The sequence below is a fragment of the Poeciliopsis prolifica genome, unplaced genomic scaffold, assembly GCF_027474105.1.
Source record: "Poeciliopsis prolifica strain line A6 unplaced genomic scaffold, Auburn_PproV2 SCAFFOLD002, whole genome shotgun sequence".
Taxonomy (NCBI): domain Eukaryota; kingdom Metazoa; phylum Chordata; class Actinopteri; order Cyprinodontiformes; family Poeciliidae; genus Poeciliopsis; species Poeciliopsis prolifica.
The window spans coordinates 6,774,020-6,790,341 of record NW_026562377.1 but is presented as its reverse complement, the minus strand read 5'-3'; the positions used below and the strand labels follow the sequence as shown (position 1 = coordinate 6,790,341).

Genomic DNA, 16,322 nt, shown 5'->3' with positions numbered 1-16,322 from the left:
CTGCATACATTTTTCCTAAATTTGAATGATGAATTAATAAAAGGATTACAAGCTTTTAGAAAACTTATAATTTTATCAACTGTGTTGATTGTCCAGGTTAGCATCCCTTGCAAACATCTTAAAAGCTTTTTCCATGTTTTGTCATGTAAATTAAATTTTATGAAATAGGACAACATACATTGAAACATTTCTGAGCGGTGAATACTTTCACAAGGCACTGTTTGTGCAATGTACATTTGCTGAGTTGTGCTACATAATATGGAAGATAAAAAAACATTGCAGAAAATAATGAGTTGTGTTTTCTTGGACTGTGTTTGGAGGCAAAACCCTTGAGTCATATTTAGAAAACAAAACTGCTTAGAAATGCGTAAAAAAGGATAAAATATTGAAATGATAAAAAAAAAGAAAAGAGAAAAATTAAATATGAATTAAGAGGAGGGAATTTGTAGAAAATAATATAGGAAGGGGAAACAAAATGTACATAAAGAAGAAGGACCAAATGTTTTTGTCGAAATGAGGCATCGAAAAGAGCATTTTTCTGAAGGAGAGGACAGACTGGGAAGGTGAGGATTTTTCCGTCTGCAGGAGGAGGCGCAGCAACAGACAGCATTCCCGGACACATTGTGTGGCGTTGTCGTGGCAACTAGGTTGAGTATTATCCGACGGCGTGTTGCATCAATGGGAGGCTCGTTCTTCGGCAGCCCCTCTGGCAGGATGGTCCAGCCAAACGAGGATGGAGCCGTCAGTCCGGCTCCGTTGTGAGATGAGAGCCTCAAGCCCGGCCGCGTTTGGAGATGAACCCAATGGCTCTGGGCGTGAGGAAGAGGAGGCACTGTGAGAGAGGTGAGAGAGGCCAGACGGTGCCTCCTGTGAGGATGTTGTTAGGGTCGGTGATGCGTCTGAACGCTGGCGTGTGCGCCTGTGTCGGGCAGCCGCTGCTGCGAGGCTAATGAAACCAATTACAGCTGGAAGATACAAAGGATAACAAAGGATAACATGCGAACGTGAGGTAAAGAAGTCAAAGCAAGAGGATCGCTTTTGGTTCGTACAAAAATGGATGAGTCATTTTAACGCGAGCATGTCTGCTTGGACAGCACCTTTGTGTCATCTAATGGTATGGAGATCATGTCTGCTATCTTGGTGCAAAACTTCCTGCAGATTTCTTGTTATAAAATCCACTTTTCATGTTTTTTTACGAGTCCTTTTCCATTTTGGAAAACATGAGAAGCTTTTTGTAATTTGGATTAAAACAACCAATGTTTCTGCTTTCTGTGACTCGGTCCTCTGCACATCAGAAACAGGACATGTTTCTGTTTCTCTCCAGCTTTTTTACACTGCTGAAGTTTATTTTGCCTCTCCTGCAATGCGAGTTGCTCACAAGGTCATTGTTCTGTGTTAAGCTGAAAAGATGCCAACATGCATGCACATCCATCATAGAAACATATTCTGAAAGACTGCAACTAGAATCTGAATGTTGTGGTCATTTTTTTTCTATTTTTTGTAAATCTTTGTCCTATGAATATATTTTAATATCTAATTCTTATTTCTCTTTGATAACTAAATTAGAACAACTAATAATCTTATATTTTAGCCCATCTGCTATACCTAATTAGCTGTATTAAGGGCAGAGGTGATGTTGTGGCATATGGGAGAGTATAGATGCCACAAAACACAGTTTTACTATTTTAAAACTGAAGAAGAAGAAGAGTAGTTGACATTTTAAGCTATCTTTAGCATGTTTTATTCAACATTAACCAGACTAGTATTTCTTGTATTACAAATACCAACTCTCTAATTGTACTTTCTGTAATAAGTCGGCTCTAATGTTACTACTAAGGTTAACATGGTTTATATACACCATGTTCCATGACCGAAACAAGCTGAAAGCTCAGAAAGACAAAACAGAGCAACCTTCCTGTTATCATTTATAAATTCTGCTTTCTTGCAGCCTAAATGAATAATACAGTTTTCTTTTAAGTGTTTTAATACCTACTTATTCCTTCTTGATTATGAAAATAGCTGGTTTTGAGTATTCTTTTCTCAGTAACAGGATCCACACCAAAAAAAGGTTTTTTGGAGGGACATTAAACTGATGGAAAACTGTTTTCTTCTGTGTCATAGCCATTTTATGATTGAGACTGATTAAATGTAGATATGAAAGGTGAGCAAGTTGGTTAAATTAAATTAAACACAAACCTAGAGCTGCTGAAGCTGCAGTAAGACACCGTGGCACTGCCTCTCAAATCTGTCAGTTGCTTGGACCACCATTAAGTTTGGACACTGGAGCAAATGGTTCTGGGAGCAGACACGTTTCCAGAGCTCATTTGTGTCTTAACTTTGTGTCTGTTTTGTTTCTGTGTTTTTGATGCTCCAGAGAAGCAACATGACTTGGAGATCCTGTCTCCGCTTGCTAAGGAGAAGGAGAAGAAAAAAAGGCCGATGTCACAGATTAGCGGTGTGAAAAAGGCCACACAAAGCCCAAGCTTAGCGCCTGCTTGCATCCCTCGCTTTGGAGTCAACACACCGCACGAGAGCATGTTGGCAAAGGTATGATCACACACTGCAACACCAAAAGAAACACACTGAAATCTTCTGCATAATTTGCATGTTTTTGCTGTTTGCAGGAAATTGAGGACCTTAATCGATGGGGTATGGATATTTTCAAACTAGCAGAATATTCAGGAAATCGCCCTCTGACGGTGATGATGTACTCCATCTTCCAGGTAGGAAAATCCTACTGTAAGAAATAGTTTTCTCCACGAATAGCAGAAAAGAAGGAAAATGAAAATGGTCCACATTAAGTTTAGATGCAAAAAATGAGTCAAATCATCACCTTTACGTTCATGTCTGTATTAATATTATATTAATTCAGACAGCCATATGCATATGGTTGTGTGTGCGTGTGTATGTGTTTATAAATGTGTATATACTGTGTGTATGTACATGTAGAAATATTTTCAGAATTATATCTTTAGCTTGTAAACTAGCTAAACCAGCTAGTATGGCTAGTTTAGCACTGTACATTTTTTTATTCTGTTGTTTTTCATTTCTGTTAACTCTTGTTTTGTTTTGTCCACTTTTTGCTGTAACAGCTTTAATTTCTGATAAAAGACGATCTTAACTAAAAAGACAGCTTATGCAGATAGCTGATGTTTTATCTGCTTGTCTTTCCATCGATAGGAGCGAGATCTCCTGAAAACCTTCAAGGTGCCAATCGACACCTTCCTCACCTTCATGATGACTTTAGAGGACCACTACCATGCGGACGTAGCTTATCACAACAACATCCACGCTGCTGATGTGGTGCAATCCACCCATGTTCTTCTGTCCACTCCTGCTTTAGAGGTGAGCGCTGTCGGTTTTTTTGGCCACTCTTTGCACTATGTTTTCGGGTTGAGGTATCGTTAAAATGACCCTGGTTTGGCGTCTTTCTTTATCCAAGGCGGTGTTTACAGACCTAGAGATCATGGCCGCTCTTTTTGCAAGCGCCATCCATGACGTCGACCACCCAGGTGTCACCAACCAGTTTCTCATAAACACAAGTATGTCACTCCCTGTTTCTGCAGTCAGCAGGGATAACAGATGTAATTTATTCTATGTAAATTTGTAAATTTGAGCTGTTTCTCTGTCAATGCTACATTTAGCATCGCATTCACGAGATTGATTAACAGCGCTAACACACTCCACCTGGTTCTGATTGGTTGTTTTTGGTGGATATTTTCAGATAGCAATACTAGCACATGGTAGAATGATGTTTAAAGTGCAGTTGTTGTTGGGTGGTGACAGCTTCCTCCTCCCTTCCTTGAGGTTCTGAATTGGCGCTAATGTACAACGATTCATCTGTGCTGGAGAACCATCATCTCGCTGTTGGCTTCAAGCTGCTGCAAGAGGAAAACTGTGACATCTTCCAGAACCTCAGCAAGAAACAGAAAGACTCGCTGCGGAAGATGGTGATTGACATGGTAAGGCTGGGACTCCTTTTTACCCTATCAACTCTGGAAAATAATTTCAAAGTATGGAATTTCATTAAATATGTACAGGTGCATTTAAGTATGAGAACAGAAGCAAAGAATTAGATTTAATTCCATGTTTTATTGTCTAAATATCTCCATCTGTCTATCTTTGAAGCCTGACCTCAAAAATGTCTCTTGTAAATTCAGAATTAACATTTGTTTTTTCATAAATGAAAAAAAAAGTACTAAAATTTAACTCTTGAAAAGTATGAAATCTTGACATGAAAATGGAGAAGGTCTGTTTGTCAATGTGAAATTTATATATGTCACTTTTAAAAACAGCTTGAAACTGCATCAAAGTGCTGCACATAAACGACAACACAATAGTATAAGTTGATGAAAAAAGGAAAAAAAAAAAGCAATAAGTAATAATAAGTAAATATTATTACTTATTAAAATATCACAACAGAAAAGTTGCAGTATCAGGCCTCAAGTAAATGCCAACAAATAAAAATAAGTTTCAAGAAGAATTTAAAATAATCCAAAGCCTTATAAATTATAAACTTTCAAATTCACTTTAATCAACAAAATGTCACAATAAAATTTCTTGCTTTCTCAACTGAACAAACTAATATTCATATCGATTCCATTTATTTCTTTGTTTTATTACCGTCTGTAGGCAAAACAGGCCAAATATTTGGAGCTGCAGCAACTTATAATGTCTCAGTTCCTTGTGAAGGTTTATGTTTCGTGATTAAACAGATTTAATTTGTAGTTGTTCGGGATGATTTGAGGTGTGTGTGTGCTGCTTTGCTTTGTGCAGGTGCTGGCCACAGATATGTCCAAACACATGAACTTCTTGGCAGACATGAAGACGATGGTGGAGACCAAGAAAGTGACGAGTTTGGGAGTCCTGCTGCTAGACAATTATTCTGACCGCATCCAGGTAATGAAGTGCCAAATAATATGAAATAATTCTGACATTTTCTTCTTTTTTTAAAAAAAAAAATTTTAGAAATGTTGTGTGTTTGTTATTCACAAGAAACACTGTTGTGAAAGATTGAAGCGCTTCAGCGTGTTTGCTAACTTTGGAAACATTTTCCCCTAAATTAATTTTTCCAAGTAAATTCTAAAGAACTAATTTACTTGGTTTGACATTTGGGCTAAAGTTTTGAATGTTATTGACTTAAGATTCATTTAAGTAGTTAAGATGGTTATATTCATGCTTTTATTTTGAAGTGGGTGAAGATTGCTCATGTTGCAGTTCCATTTCCTCTCTTTGCAAAATTTATTGAGAAAAGGCAAGTATACACCAAAAAACAAGTAAAGGTTGACAGAAGAACACAGCACTTTAATGAACAACCAGAACTGATAATTAAACAAATGCATAATAAATCTACATAGGTGAATTGTTTTCAAAGCATCCTCATATTCTGCTTGAGATACATGGTGGGTTTCAATATACGCCCTTTAACATTAGCAGCACTAATGTTTATGATTAGTGGTTTAGTGTATTATTAGCAGAATTTTGTGTTTTCAGTTATTTTGGCTCATAAACACAATAGAAAATATGTTGTTTCATTCAAGTATCTTCTGGCTCAGAAGAGTTTTTTGTTTTTTTTTGCTTCAGGTTTTACAGAACATGGTCCACTGTGCTGACTTAAGTAACCCAACCAAACCACTGGAGCTGTATCGGAAATGGACGGACCGCATCATGGTGGAGTTCTTCACCCAGGGAGACCGAGAGCGGGACAAGGGGATGGAGATCAGTCCTATGTGCGACAAACACAACGCCTCCATAGAGAAGAGCCAAGTAAGTCAAATCTGACCGACATTGTTGCACATCATATTGTGCAAAAGTAGCCACTTGGCTATCTGATATGTATCCGATTCAAATGTGACCTAACGACCAGGTCAACAAACGTCAGTATTCTGATGCATGCAGGTGGAAAGAATAACATCAACCATGGTAGACTATAATGAGGATTAAGTTGTTAATATTCTGTCTCTTGTTGGACAGCAACTTCAAAATCCTCCACCATAAGCATCCATGTTTACTTCCGTAAACACTGAGCACTTCTTGTTTTTATGGCGGTTGGTAAAACACTGACCACGCTCTCTATGTGTGACATTATTGCGCCCTCTAGTGTGCATGCGGGACACTTTCAGGTCGCTCTTCACACTGGAGGTCACGTACAGGTCGCATATTTTTGGATGTGTGAACAGACGCGGCAAAAAAATTTAATTTCACAAAATATCGAAATTTGGTCACTCTATGTGAACATAGAATTGGTTATTGGTTTTCTTTTGTAGTCTTCACAAGCCTTATCGCTTGGCTCTGGTTTCTCTTCAGTGTTTTTGTATTTTCCCACCCAGGTGGGGTTCATTGACTACATCGTTCACCCGCTGTGGGAGACCTGGGCCGACCTGGTGCACCCTGACGCCCAGGACATTCTGGATACGCTTGAAGACAACAGGGAGTGGTACCAGAGCATGATCCCCCGCAGCCCCTCGCCGACAAGCCCAGACGAGCCTCACGCTGAGGTGGGACTCGCAGCTGGCACTCCAGGGTCAGGAGGAGCCTTCCCGTCATCGGCAGGAGACAAATTCCAGTTTGAACTCACTTTGGAGGAGGAGGAGGAGGACGAGGAGGAGGAGGCGGAGTCTGACCTCGAGAGCCCCTTAGAGGAGGAGTCTCAGACCAGTGGAGATCGGAGACATGATTCGTCCTCTCCGTCCCTGTCTCCAGACCCCCGTGGCGGCGGCAGCAGCAGGTACCGCCCTCCCTCCCCTCACCCGTCTCGGACCCTGAGTCTGGCCTCCATGTCGGTGCGGAGCCCCCACCCTCACAGGACGCTGGGCTCCCCGGAGACTTCGGACAGGAACAGAGAGCTGAGCCAGGAGGGCGACGGCGTGCCCTGCCTGCGGATGGGAACGTAATGACCAGCAGGAGCCGACTTGCCGCAGAGACATGAGCGCTGGAGGCATCGGCAGGACGAGCCTTCGCCAGTAATGTCTGTAAAATCACCACAGTCCCTTTACACTGGAGACACCTTCTCTGAAGAGCAGAGGAACAACTCGCCTCTGTGTTTTTCTTTCTTTTTCAGCAAGATGAAATGTTTTATCCTCTGTCCGAGTGCCTGATAGGCTTTCCTGGTTTCCTGCAGCTTCAGCTGATGAATAATTGCTGCATTTAAACTGGGAAGAGTGGAATTAAGGCTTGTACTCACACAAAGGTAACAAAACCTAAAAGGAAACGTCTTCCTCCAAAATAACTGTGACATCCGAGCATGGGCGACGAATGGGGACTACAGTGGTGTGACAGGGTTTTGGAAATGATTTTGCACCATCGTTTTAATTTAGGATTTAGAATAATTAAGCTGGGATAGGTGAGTATGATTTATTTGTTTAAGAATGGCGTGTGAAATGAGTCAGTTAACCAAATACGGGATGTAGATGAGAAAATCGACCGACCTAAACCTCAGGGTATGAAGTGAAGCATAAACCTAATGTAGCACAGGTGTACTAAACCCCCCAACCCAACCCCAAATTGTGTTTCCTGTTTGTCTCATTCAGAAATGAGACTTTGTCCAAAATGTGTGTCTTTACATTTATTTAAATCCCTTTAATAGAGAATTTGGCAGATGAAGCAATCAGATATTCAAACCAGCTTGTAGCACCATGAGAACCGAACACTTTAGACTGAACTCCAGTCTCACCTGTTGAAAAGACACCAATGTACACTTAGTTTGAGCTTTATTCTATTTTTACCTTATATTTTAAATTGTTTATGTTTTGATTTCTGTACTGGTCCTCATTGTATGTTTGCTGGTCTTGTGTGTTTTTGTGCTCAAGAAAAGCATTTTTTAATCAGGGTGCCTCCAGTCCGCAGTAGCACTTTACCGACTTTACCGTTCTGCTCTTGTATTTAGTGACACAAAGGGCTTCACCCACTGTAGGCCTACTGATCACAAAACAGATCTGTACAGGACATTGGACTACAGCTCTCAGAAGACAGAGCAGGCCACAAAACTTAACATCTTATGAACGATCCCGGCTCTCCAGCAGCTTCTAAAGCAACAAGTTGAAGGTTTCTGTTATTTTAATGAGAATTAAAATGACTGTAAAACCTTCTCACTATTAAATGAAAGTACAATTTGCCATAAATCTGAGTTTATCCAATGAAACGCTGGGTCTCCTTACATCGAGGTACACAGGGTTGAAATAAATACATTTTAAGATAAGCTTTGAAAAGGAAAATTGAGTTTGGAACAAAAATGCACCTTTAAGTCTTCAAAAGATTATAAATGGCTACTTCTCCCTTAATTGGAAGATTAAATAGTGCAAAAAAATGTTTTTTCTCTTTGTTAATCCATCAAAATTAGTAATATTCACCATTTTTATTCTATAAATGCATCAGGTAACCATGTATTTTAGGTGCATTTTGTCTATAGGTCCATTTTCCAGGAACCAACCTAGATTTCATTTACTCTTCAAGAATGGAAACGTTCTGGAAGAAACATAGCAGTTATAATTAACTCTTATAAAACAGTTATCTTTTTAAGTTGTTAAAACTGTCACAATGTCCTGACAGTAGAAAATTACACAATTTGTGAAATTAGCTCCAGAAAAGCACCATCCCCCTTCAGAAACAACCAATCAGAACCAGGATGAGGATCTTAGTGGTGTCAATCATCTCATGTATGTGCTGCTCACACCCTTCCCATGTTTAGCACGTACCGTTATTCAGGCTCAAGATTGCTGGTGTGCTGCAGCTGTGCTTATGGCAGAGGAACAACCTAACTAAAACGAAAACTACATTGATTGAGCTTTTCTCAGAACTTCCTTTGCAGCTTTAAATGACTCATATTATGCACCCAAAGGGTTGATTCTACCTTCACAGTAATTTATTAGATATTTAAAACAGGAATGTTACAGAATTTATCCATGTTTTTACTCCTCAATAGAAAACAAAACAAGCACAGCTGTCATATGGAAATGCATTCAGATTCAAAAATAAGAAAATGTTTTACTTTTTTTTTTTTTTACTTAATCATCAGGACTGAAGAAATATGAATATCAAATTGTAGAATTTGCTCCAAGTTTGCCAGATGCAAAAAGCTTCACACTGAATCAGATGTTTTTTGAAATGTGGAAACAGAGGATAATAAAACTCTTTTAGACAAGAGTTTTGTATTAAAATTCCCAGGATATGTTAAAAATACCTGCAGAAATTTCAGTAACATATAAAACTGTAAACATGTAACCCTGTGAATAGTGACATAACTTTACAACATGCCCTCCTCTTCAGGCTGTTGCATCCAGAGCGTCACTGCGGCTGATCTTTGGTTGTGGTTGAGCTGGTTAAGCTCACACACTGCCCTCTCTGTGCCTCTGAAGTGGAACAAAGTGTGTTTGGTTTGGTAATAACAGCTTTCTTTATTCATAAAAATCCCACTAAAGAAATCAAAACTTCAGTTAACCAGCGACCACTGACAACACAAAATCTGCACCAACATAAACTTAAGAACTTCTTGTGGTTTTCGGCTTGTTGTTATTTTTATTATTTAAGAGCTCCAGCTGTTGAAATAACTTAAGTTAAATGTTATATTTTTATTTCATGTTTTTTTTATAACTCTTCACTTTTTGTTTTTGGTTAAGAAGCTGTACTTAAATGCAGTATAATGAACAAATACTATGAATCAACAGAAAGGATCTTAGTCCAACATGTAATTATTGTTTTTTACCACAGCACACAGTATAGAGAAAACTGTACATTTCCTTAATTATTACACAGACGTTGCTTGCGTCATTTGTTAGACTTTTATTTTGAAAGTTTATAAATAGCTTTAGCATAACTGCCATGTAGGTCAGAAACCATAAGTAACAAATTACAGAAATTAGAAGCAAATTAGTTTTGTTCTTTATTCAAGTTTTGTTGTCATTATTTGGGAATCTGACCAGCTTTGGCTTTGAAATTATAATTTCTGAAACAAACAAGAAACTACAAGTAAGTTATCCCTGGTTGGTGGAGGTTGTCTTAAATAGTTAAACTTGTTTTTTCAATAACAATGCTGATTGTCAGACTTGGCCCCAGAATGCATTGAACTGGGATGTGACGATATTTCCAGATCCCATCTTCAAACCAAACGTAGCCTGATTTTAGGAATGTTTTTGAATGAAAATATTTGTTTTTAATGAACTGACCTCTTGAAACCTTTTAAAAAACACTATGCTCTACCTGAATGATGCCAAGGTCAAGTAAAGCGATGAGGATTTTTCTGAACAGATGGGATTTAATTGGATTATTAAAAATGCAACAATACGTTAGTACCAAAATTCGAAACATGAAGCTGGAACTCACTTTTGGATTCAAGGTAAACCAAAATAAAAAAGTAATCTTATTTATTAGCATAAAGAAAATAAAGGAGTGGAAACACCCAAACCAAACACAACTCAGACATCAGCCACTGGTTAAAGTTTGCTGTCTAACTTTACCCGTTTGTACTTTTCTCGCATTACCAATAAAGATGTCACAGACAGAAGAACGCTTTCCTCCCACCGTGCCAACAGGGGCTGCTGTAGAGCTGAGACCTGCAACACCAGTTCGAGAAGGTTGGGACTTTGTGTAAAATGTAAATAAAAACTGCATAAAATATGTTATAAACCCATATTTTACTCACAATGGAATGAACCTCCCTTTTAACTTTATAAACATTTTTTAAATTTCTATTTTGAGGCCAAAGGACAATTTTATTCAGATTTTGGGAGTCTTTTAATTATTTGATGAATGATCGATTATGTTCCGTATTCAAAGTTCTGCATTGGGGAAAATTTTCTGAAATTTTTCCACCATAGTGAGATTCAGCTTCTTTTTATACCCAATTTTATTCCTAATCTATTGACAACAGATCTTGGCAGCGGCAAAATGCTCCTCCAGCAGCTTAGTATTTCAACCCCTTGCCTCTGAAACCTTTTCTTTAGTATGTCCTTTTTTTGAAATACCACCAAATTTTATTTTTTTTCCTCGAAAGGTTATTTTAATTTCTTAATTTTTACTTTTATCTTTACTGTTTTTTATGAATCCAGGTGCATCTCATCAATCATTATGATAATTTTTGAAAGTGAAAACTTATATGGATTCATTACACAGTGAGTGTTATATTTATTTGTCTTAGGTTAGTTAATCATAACTAGTAGATAATAACAAACCAAAATTTACCTTTTTTGAACTTTTGAATGTCACATAAGTCAAAAAAGATTTTTCAAATGGAAATGTTTTGGCATATCATACAAAATCACAAGAAAAACTGATCAGAAGATTAAGCCACCTGTATTCAAACATGAAAAGTTCAGTGGAAGGAAAAACTGGGGTAGAGATACAAACTTAACATTACCTGCAACAATGACTTTATTATGTCTCCCTGTATGCAATGAATCAACATAATACCTTAGTTTAATTTGCCGAGATGCACCTGTATTATATGGGTTTATCTTTATATTTCAGACTTTTTACGTTATATACGGTGTCCCAACTCTTACGGAACTGGAGTCGCACATTGATTGGCGTTCAAACAAAGCAGGTTGTGTCCCGTCAGGTTAGGAGCCTCAGCCTGCTCGACTGGGAAGAAAAGCGTGCCACAAGTGTTGAAAACACACAAAACACCTGCCAGCCTACAAAGCTGTACATTTTTACACTAGAGATTTTAAACTGATGATTGTATCAAAGTCATTAACTTTATAAGTGTTAGTTTTTACCATTGAAACATGTTGACAGTATTTAAAGCAGGCGTTTTCATCGGTTTCTGTGCAGCGTAGAGAGCAGCCCTTTGCTAACCCCGATAGCTGAGAATGTTTGTAGTTTCATGACTTCATCTCTTTCTATACCAAGTATGTTTTGGAGTCTAGAACGCGTAGAGAGACCAGGCAGTTAGCGAGCACTACAAAAGATAATTTGCTTCCTGGTTAGGCAGTTGTAGGGAAAACAATAGTCTTAATAGTATTTTTTCTTTTTAGGTAGTAAGCTTTATCGATCGGCCTTACATGTGATAGGTTTGAGCCTCGTGTTAAAGGACTATTGTGCTGTTTTTTGTTTTGTTGGATGCTGACCTTCAAATTGTTTGTTTTTCATCCCTAAAGAAATCAGACTGGGCTTAAACTAGAAAAAAAATTTTTTAGCTGCATTTGTAGCCGTTAACCTTCTATCATCCTGACAAAAATAAAAAATGTTTTAATTTCTAATGTCGTAATAAATACCCTTCACATGATGAAAATGCCATCTATGTACTATAATAATTTCTACCTTTTGCATTTTGATTCTGACATGCTGAAAAAATGAGGATCTCCTGGCATTTTGTGGACCAGTCCAAAAAACTTCAAATTGTTAATTTTTATCTCTTTAAAGTTTTTTTTACTTGTTAAAAATTTTGGTTTCCAAAGAGTAAAAGGTCCCAAAAAGTGAAACTCTGATCGTCTACATTGCGTCATCTAAGCTCATGGGATATGGATCAAGAGAACGAGATCCTGGATACAAATGACGGAAATGAGCGTCCGTTGCTAGATATTTTGAAAAATAAAATACATTTTAAAAATTCACTTTTCTATTAGCAATTTTTAATTCAAGATCTTTTGAAAAATGATCAAAATTATGATTGATAACTTTACAATAACACAAAGGACATTTTTTACCATTCATTTAGTCTTTGTAAAAAAAGAAAAACTCACTGAGCTTCAAGTATTTTTCTTCCTATTGCAGAAAAGCTTTTGGAAAATTATGCATTCGTGGCATTTTCGTCGTGGATTCTTTAAAACTTGTGTTTTTTAGACCCGCATCTCCCAGTCTGAGGCGTCAGCTTGTTGAATTCAACACCATGGCTCAACACAGGACAGACAATAGCGCCTCTTAGTGTTAAGTGTGTTAGTTGGCAGGAGAGTTCTTGCTTTCATTTAATAATGCTGATACTGCCTTCATTCTTGTTCATGCAGTCTCTCGGTTTCAGTGTCGTGCAAATGTCTAAAGATATATTTATTCTTTAAATGTGTCAAGAACAAGTACTGTAAGACAATGACTGATTTTATGTTCCAGAGCCTAAAAACAAGTATGCTTTACTTGTATGTACTCGTCTGCCACTCCAATGTTTGTTTTTGTCAGAAATTTTTATTTTGCTTTTGAAGCCAAAAGATTCTTGGGAGTTCAGGGTGTTTTATGTGAAAAATGCCAATAAATTAAATGGAAATTTATAAACTTTGTTTTTAGTTTCTTTGAGACTGGATTATGTTCCTTGAGAGAAAAAGATTTAATCTGGTTTAGAGTGAAGAATTTTATTAGCATTTAAAGATGGAGTCTTCAAAAAGATTTTTCTTTGCCTTTCTAAAATATTTTAGTTGACTTTACCCATAATGCCATCACTTGGTCTTTTGAGGGACATAGGCCACCAAGAGCCCCTTCCACAAGTTGCCAGGTTCTCCATGCAGCAGATTTCCCACCCCCCCCATTTGCTAAACTTGTTCTTTTGGCTTAGAGCTAGGTAGCTACAACCCAGTCAAACTTTGCCTCTGTTTAGGCAATTTGTTAGATTGGAGTCTAAGTGCATCACTAGATCACTTAATCATTTATTATCAAACTTCAGTTAGAGGTTTGTGATGCAACAAAAAGTCTGGGGTTGTCATTTTGCCAGTCAGCAAAACAGAAACAAAGTACATTGACATATTTTATTATCTTTTAGTCATGGCAGACATGTTTCAGTGAATTCATTCTGTTGGGCAGCCGCTTCTGCTCAGTTTAACAGAGGCACCGGTGCAGGCTGGAGGCTTCACTCCCTGTAGGTGATTAAAACAGTAACACCACCACATTAGAGTCAACTTTTCAGTGGGGAAAGGGAAAAAGAAAACGTAGTTCTCACCTTATAGCGATCACAGATCAGATGAAACAGTGAGGATGTAGTCTTTGCTTCAGTTTCTTCTGTGTACTCCTGCAACGTGATAAGGCATTTATAAAAATAAAAACCTTCAAAGTCACAAAACTAGTCAAGAGTCTGACACAGGAACAGTTTCACTCGACCAGCCATGTTTTACCCCATCAATCGTGACCCAAGGAACGTGTGTGTGGGCCGGGTTCAGAGCTCTGGTCATGACGGCATAACCATGCATCAGCTTGTAACCCAGACGTCCAGTCACGCATGCATCAACAGCGGCCCAGGATACGGAGGGAGCATACAGCTGGAGACACTTTAAAAGATGAACAGTTAGCATCAAGCTACCAGACATAAAACACAAGTTAAACACTCACAGGCTCTGCAGCATTCAGGACATTTGCAGCAGACTCCATGCAGTAGATGATTTGAAATGCCAGTGAAGTTCCAGTCAAATGGATGATGCAGGCCTGCAGGAGGAGGAAGACAGATTAAGGAAGTATGTGCATAAATGTTGAACCAGTTCAGTGCAGGAGTTTTTTTTTCCAAACCTGAATCATGTTTCCTCTGCATTCAGGCTCTCCATGTTGACAGGTGAAGGGACGGTTAACAGATAAAACTTCCTGAAGAAGAAGAATTGCATTGAAACAGTCGAGATGTTTTAAACATGGCCTAAATATTATTGTATGATTTATACCTTGGCATTCCCATAAGGAACGAGTGTGAGGGACATGATGTCCTGCAGCATTGTCCAGGTGGGGAACAGCTGCTTGGTGATGAAGTGTCTGCAGTCTGGACACAGGCTCTCATAGTACAGCGTGAGGGCGACCCGAGGAACCGTCTGGTTTGGCTTAATGGCACCAAGCTCCATGCATTGCTTCTGGACCTAGAAACAAAAGGAGCAAACCAGGGTACAATCAGAGTCATTTCCTTGGACCAAGTTTGGGTTGTTTGACCCAGAGCTGTGCTGCCTGGTCACATGAAGAGCCACTGGTTCCCAATTTCTGAAGCATGACTTTCATTTTAAATTAGACCACAGGACACAAGATCACTGTAAACAAACCTTAAGGGCTCACAGAAATAAAATCCCAAACAGACATTTAAGAGGCTAAATATACAGAATATATTGATAGTCTGCAGAAAACTTGCATCCCCACCAGGCAATTACAAAAACCTTAGCATTTAAATACACTTTGCATATTAATATCTTTGCATTTAAGTCATTTTTGCCTCTTTCAACATTTTACTTTGAAATATCTCAGTTTACAAATTAAACAAAGCCAAAGCTCTCACCTTGCATTCTATGGCGATCTCCAGAGACCGACACCACTGAGATGGAGGGTAACGACACGCCGGTTTGGGGTGAGAAAGCTCAAAACTTTGATGTTTGGTAGAGATCAGAAAAAGCACAGCAAGGATGCAGAAAACTTTCATGATTCTTAGGAGGAAAAATATCCACACAGCTCCAAGACAGACAGCCAGAGAAGACTGAGGGAACCCCTCCTCCTCAGAGCTTCTTAAAGTCATCACCATCATCATCATCAGCTGATGAACACCAGGTGTTGCAGATCCAACCCACATTCCTGAGTCTAACTAGGGCAATAATCCACTTGGTAAATAAATCAGGCTTTTTCAGTAAATTGTGAAAGTGTTTATACAATCATGACAGTAAATCTTGCCACTAATCTTGAAATGGTTCTCACAGCAATTTTCTCTGTAAGATTTTGGAGATGTGAATTGAAAATTAAATAAAATAGGAATCATGATGAATTTCTGTTAAAATGACAAATATCGTCTCCTCTGGAGAATCAAGAAATTCATGGGGCAACCCTGACCATCCTCTTCATGAGATTTTATTTGAAAAACAATGTCTTTAATCATGGGCTTCTTCAAATTCTCTCATACAGTTCGCTGCAGGAGATATGTCCCACCAATAGACATCTCCATCAGCAATATTTTCCTGAATAATTCCAACTAATACGAGTTAAAACATTTAATTTACATTTGTGGCGTCTACCTATACCGCCACCTACAGTACTGGAGGATGTAGGACAGACTTTCCATCAGCGAATTGATTACGCCTGTTAGCTTAGCGGTTGTTGCCCCGACCAGCTGTTTTTGGACGAAGGATGGCTTCCCTTTTTGCTTCCAGTGTTTTATTTATTTATTTAAATATGTGATAACTTCAGCAATGAGCCAGCGTCCATATTAGCCACAGCTCAGCTGGTGTTTGAAGGTAGGAATCTATCACACCCGTTAGCATGTTGTGCTAATATGTTAGCAAACAGGCTGTTTTACTTTCTGAGCTCGTATTTAGATATATTTCGACTGGTGGAAGTCAGGAGATTTTTTTTTTTTTTTCAGTTTTAAACGTTGTGTGTTAGGAAGCAGCAGGTAGCTGGAGTGCGTCTTTGGAAAAGCAGGGGCGGTTCTAGGATGAACTGAAGGTGTCCCTTCT

General features: G+C 38.5%; 2 protein-coding genes across 12 annotated transcripts in view; one reads left to right on the top strand and one right to left on the bottom strand.

The window, feature by feature from the left end:
• pde4cb (phosphodiesterase 4C, cAMP-specific b) overlaps window positions 1-7,946 on the top strand; it is a 97,981-nt gene extending 90,035 nt beyond the window's left edge. For 10 of the 11 annotated variants that reach the window (XM_055056798.1, XM_055056831.1, XM_055056815.1 and 7 more), the window contains 8 exons: window positions 2,375-2,547; window positions 2,625-2,723; window positions 3,181-3,345; window positions 3,443-3,542; window positions 3,808-3,962; window positions 4,777-4,899; window positions 5,584-5,766; window positions 6,330-7,032. In XM_055056798.1, coding sequence (XP_054912773.1) covers window positions 2,375-2,547; window positions 2,625-2,723; window positions 3,181-3,345; window positions 3,443-3,542; window positions 3,808-3,962; window positions 4,777-4,899; window positions 5,584-5,766; window positions 6,330-6,893 — 1,562 coding nt within the window. In that variant the 3' untranslated portion in view covers window positions 6,894-7,032. Of the gene's footprint in view, window positions 1-2,374; window positions 2,548-2,624; window positions 2,724-3,180; window positions 3,346-3,442; window positions 3,543-3,807; window positions 3,963-4,776; window positions 4,900-5,583; window positions 5,767-6,329; window positions 7,033-7,060 lie in introns of those variants that run through there. The other variant, XR_008607882.1, reaches the window with a different exon arrangement.
• Window positions 7,947-13,660: 5,714 nt separating this feature from the next.
• Window positions 13,661-15,351, bottom strand: LOC129377148 (gamma-interferon-inducible lysosomal thiol reductase-like). The gene is made up of 7 exons (XM_055056917.1): window positions 15,158-15,351; window positions 14,562-14,750; window positions 14,416-14,487; window positions 14,242-14,334; window positions 14,028-14,180; window positions 13,856-13,924; window positions 13,661-13,772 (listed from the first exon to the last, which is right to left on the bottom strand). The coding sequence occupies exons 1-7, from the start codon at window positions 15,296-15,298 to the stop codon at window positions 13,704-13,706; spliced, it is 786 nt and encodes a 261-aa protein (XP_054912892.1). The 5' UTR covers window positions 15,299-15,351; the 3' UTR covers window positions 13,661-13,703.
• Window positions 15,352-16,322: the final 971 nt, after the last annotated feature.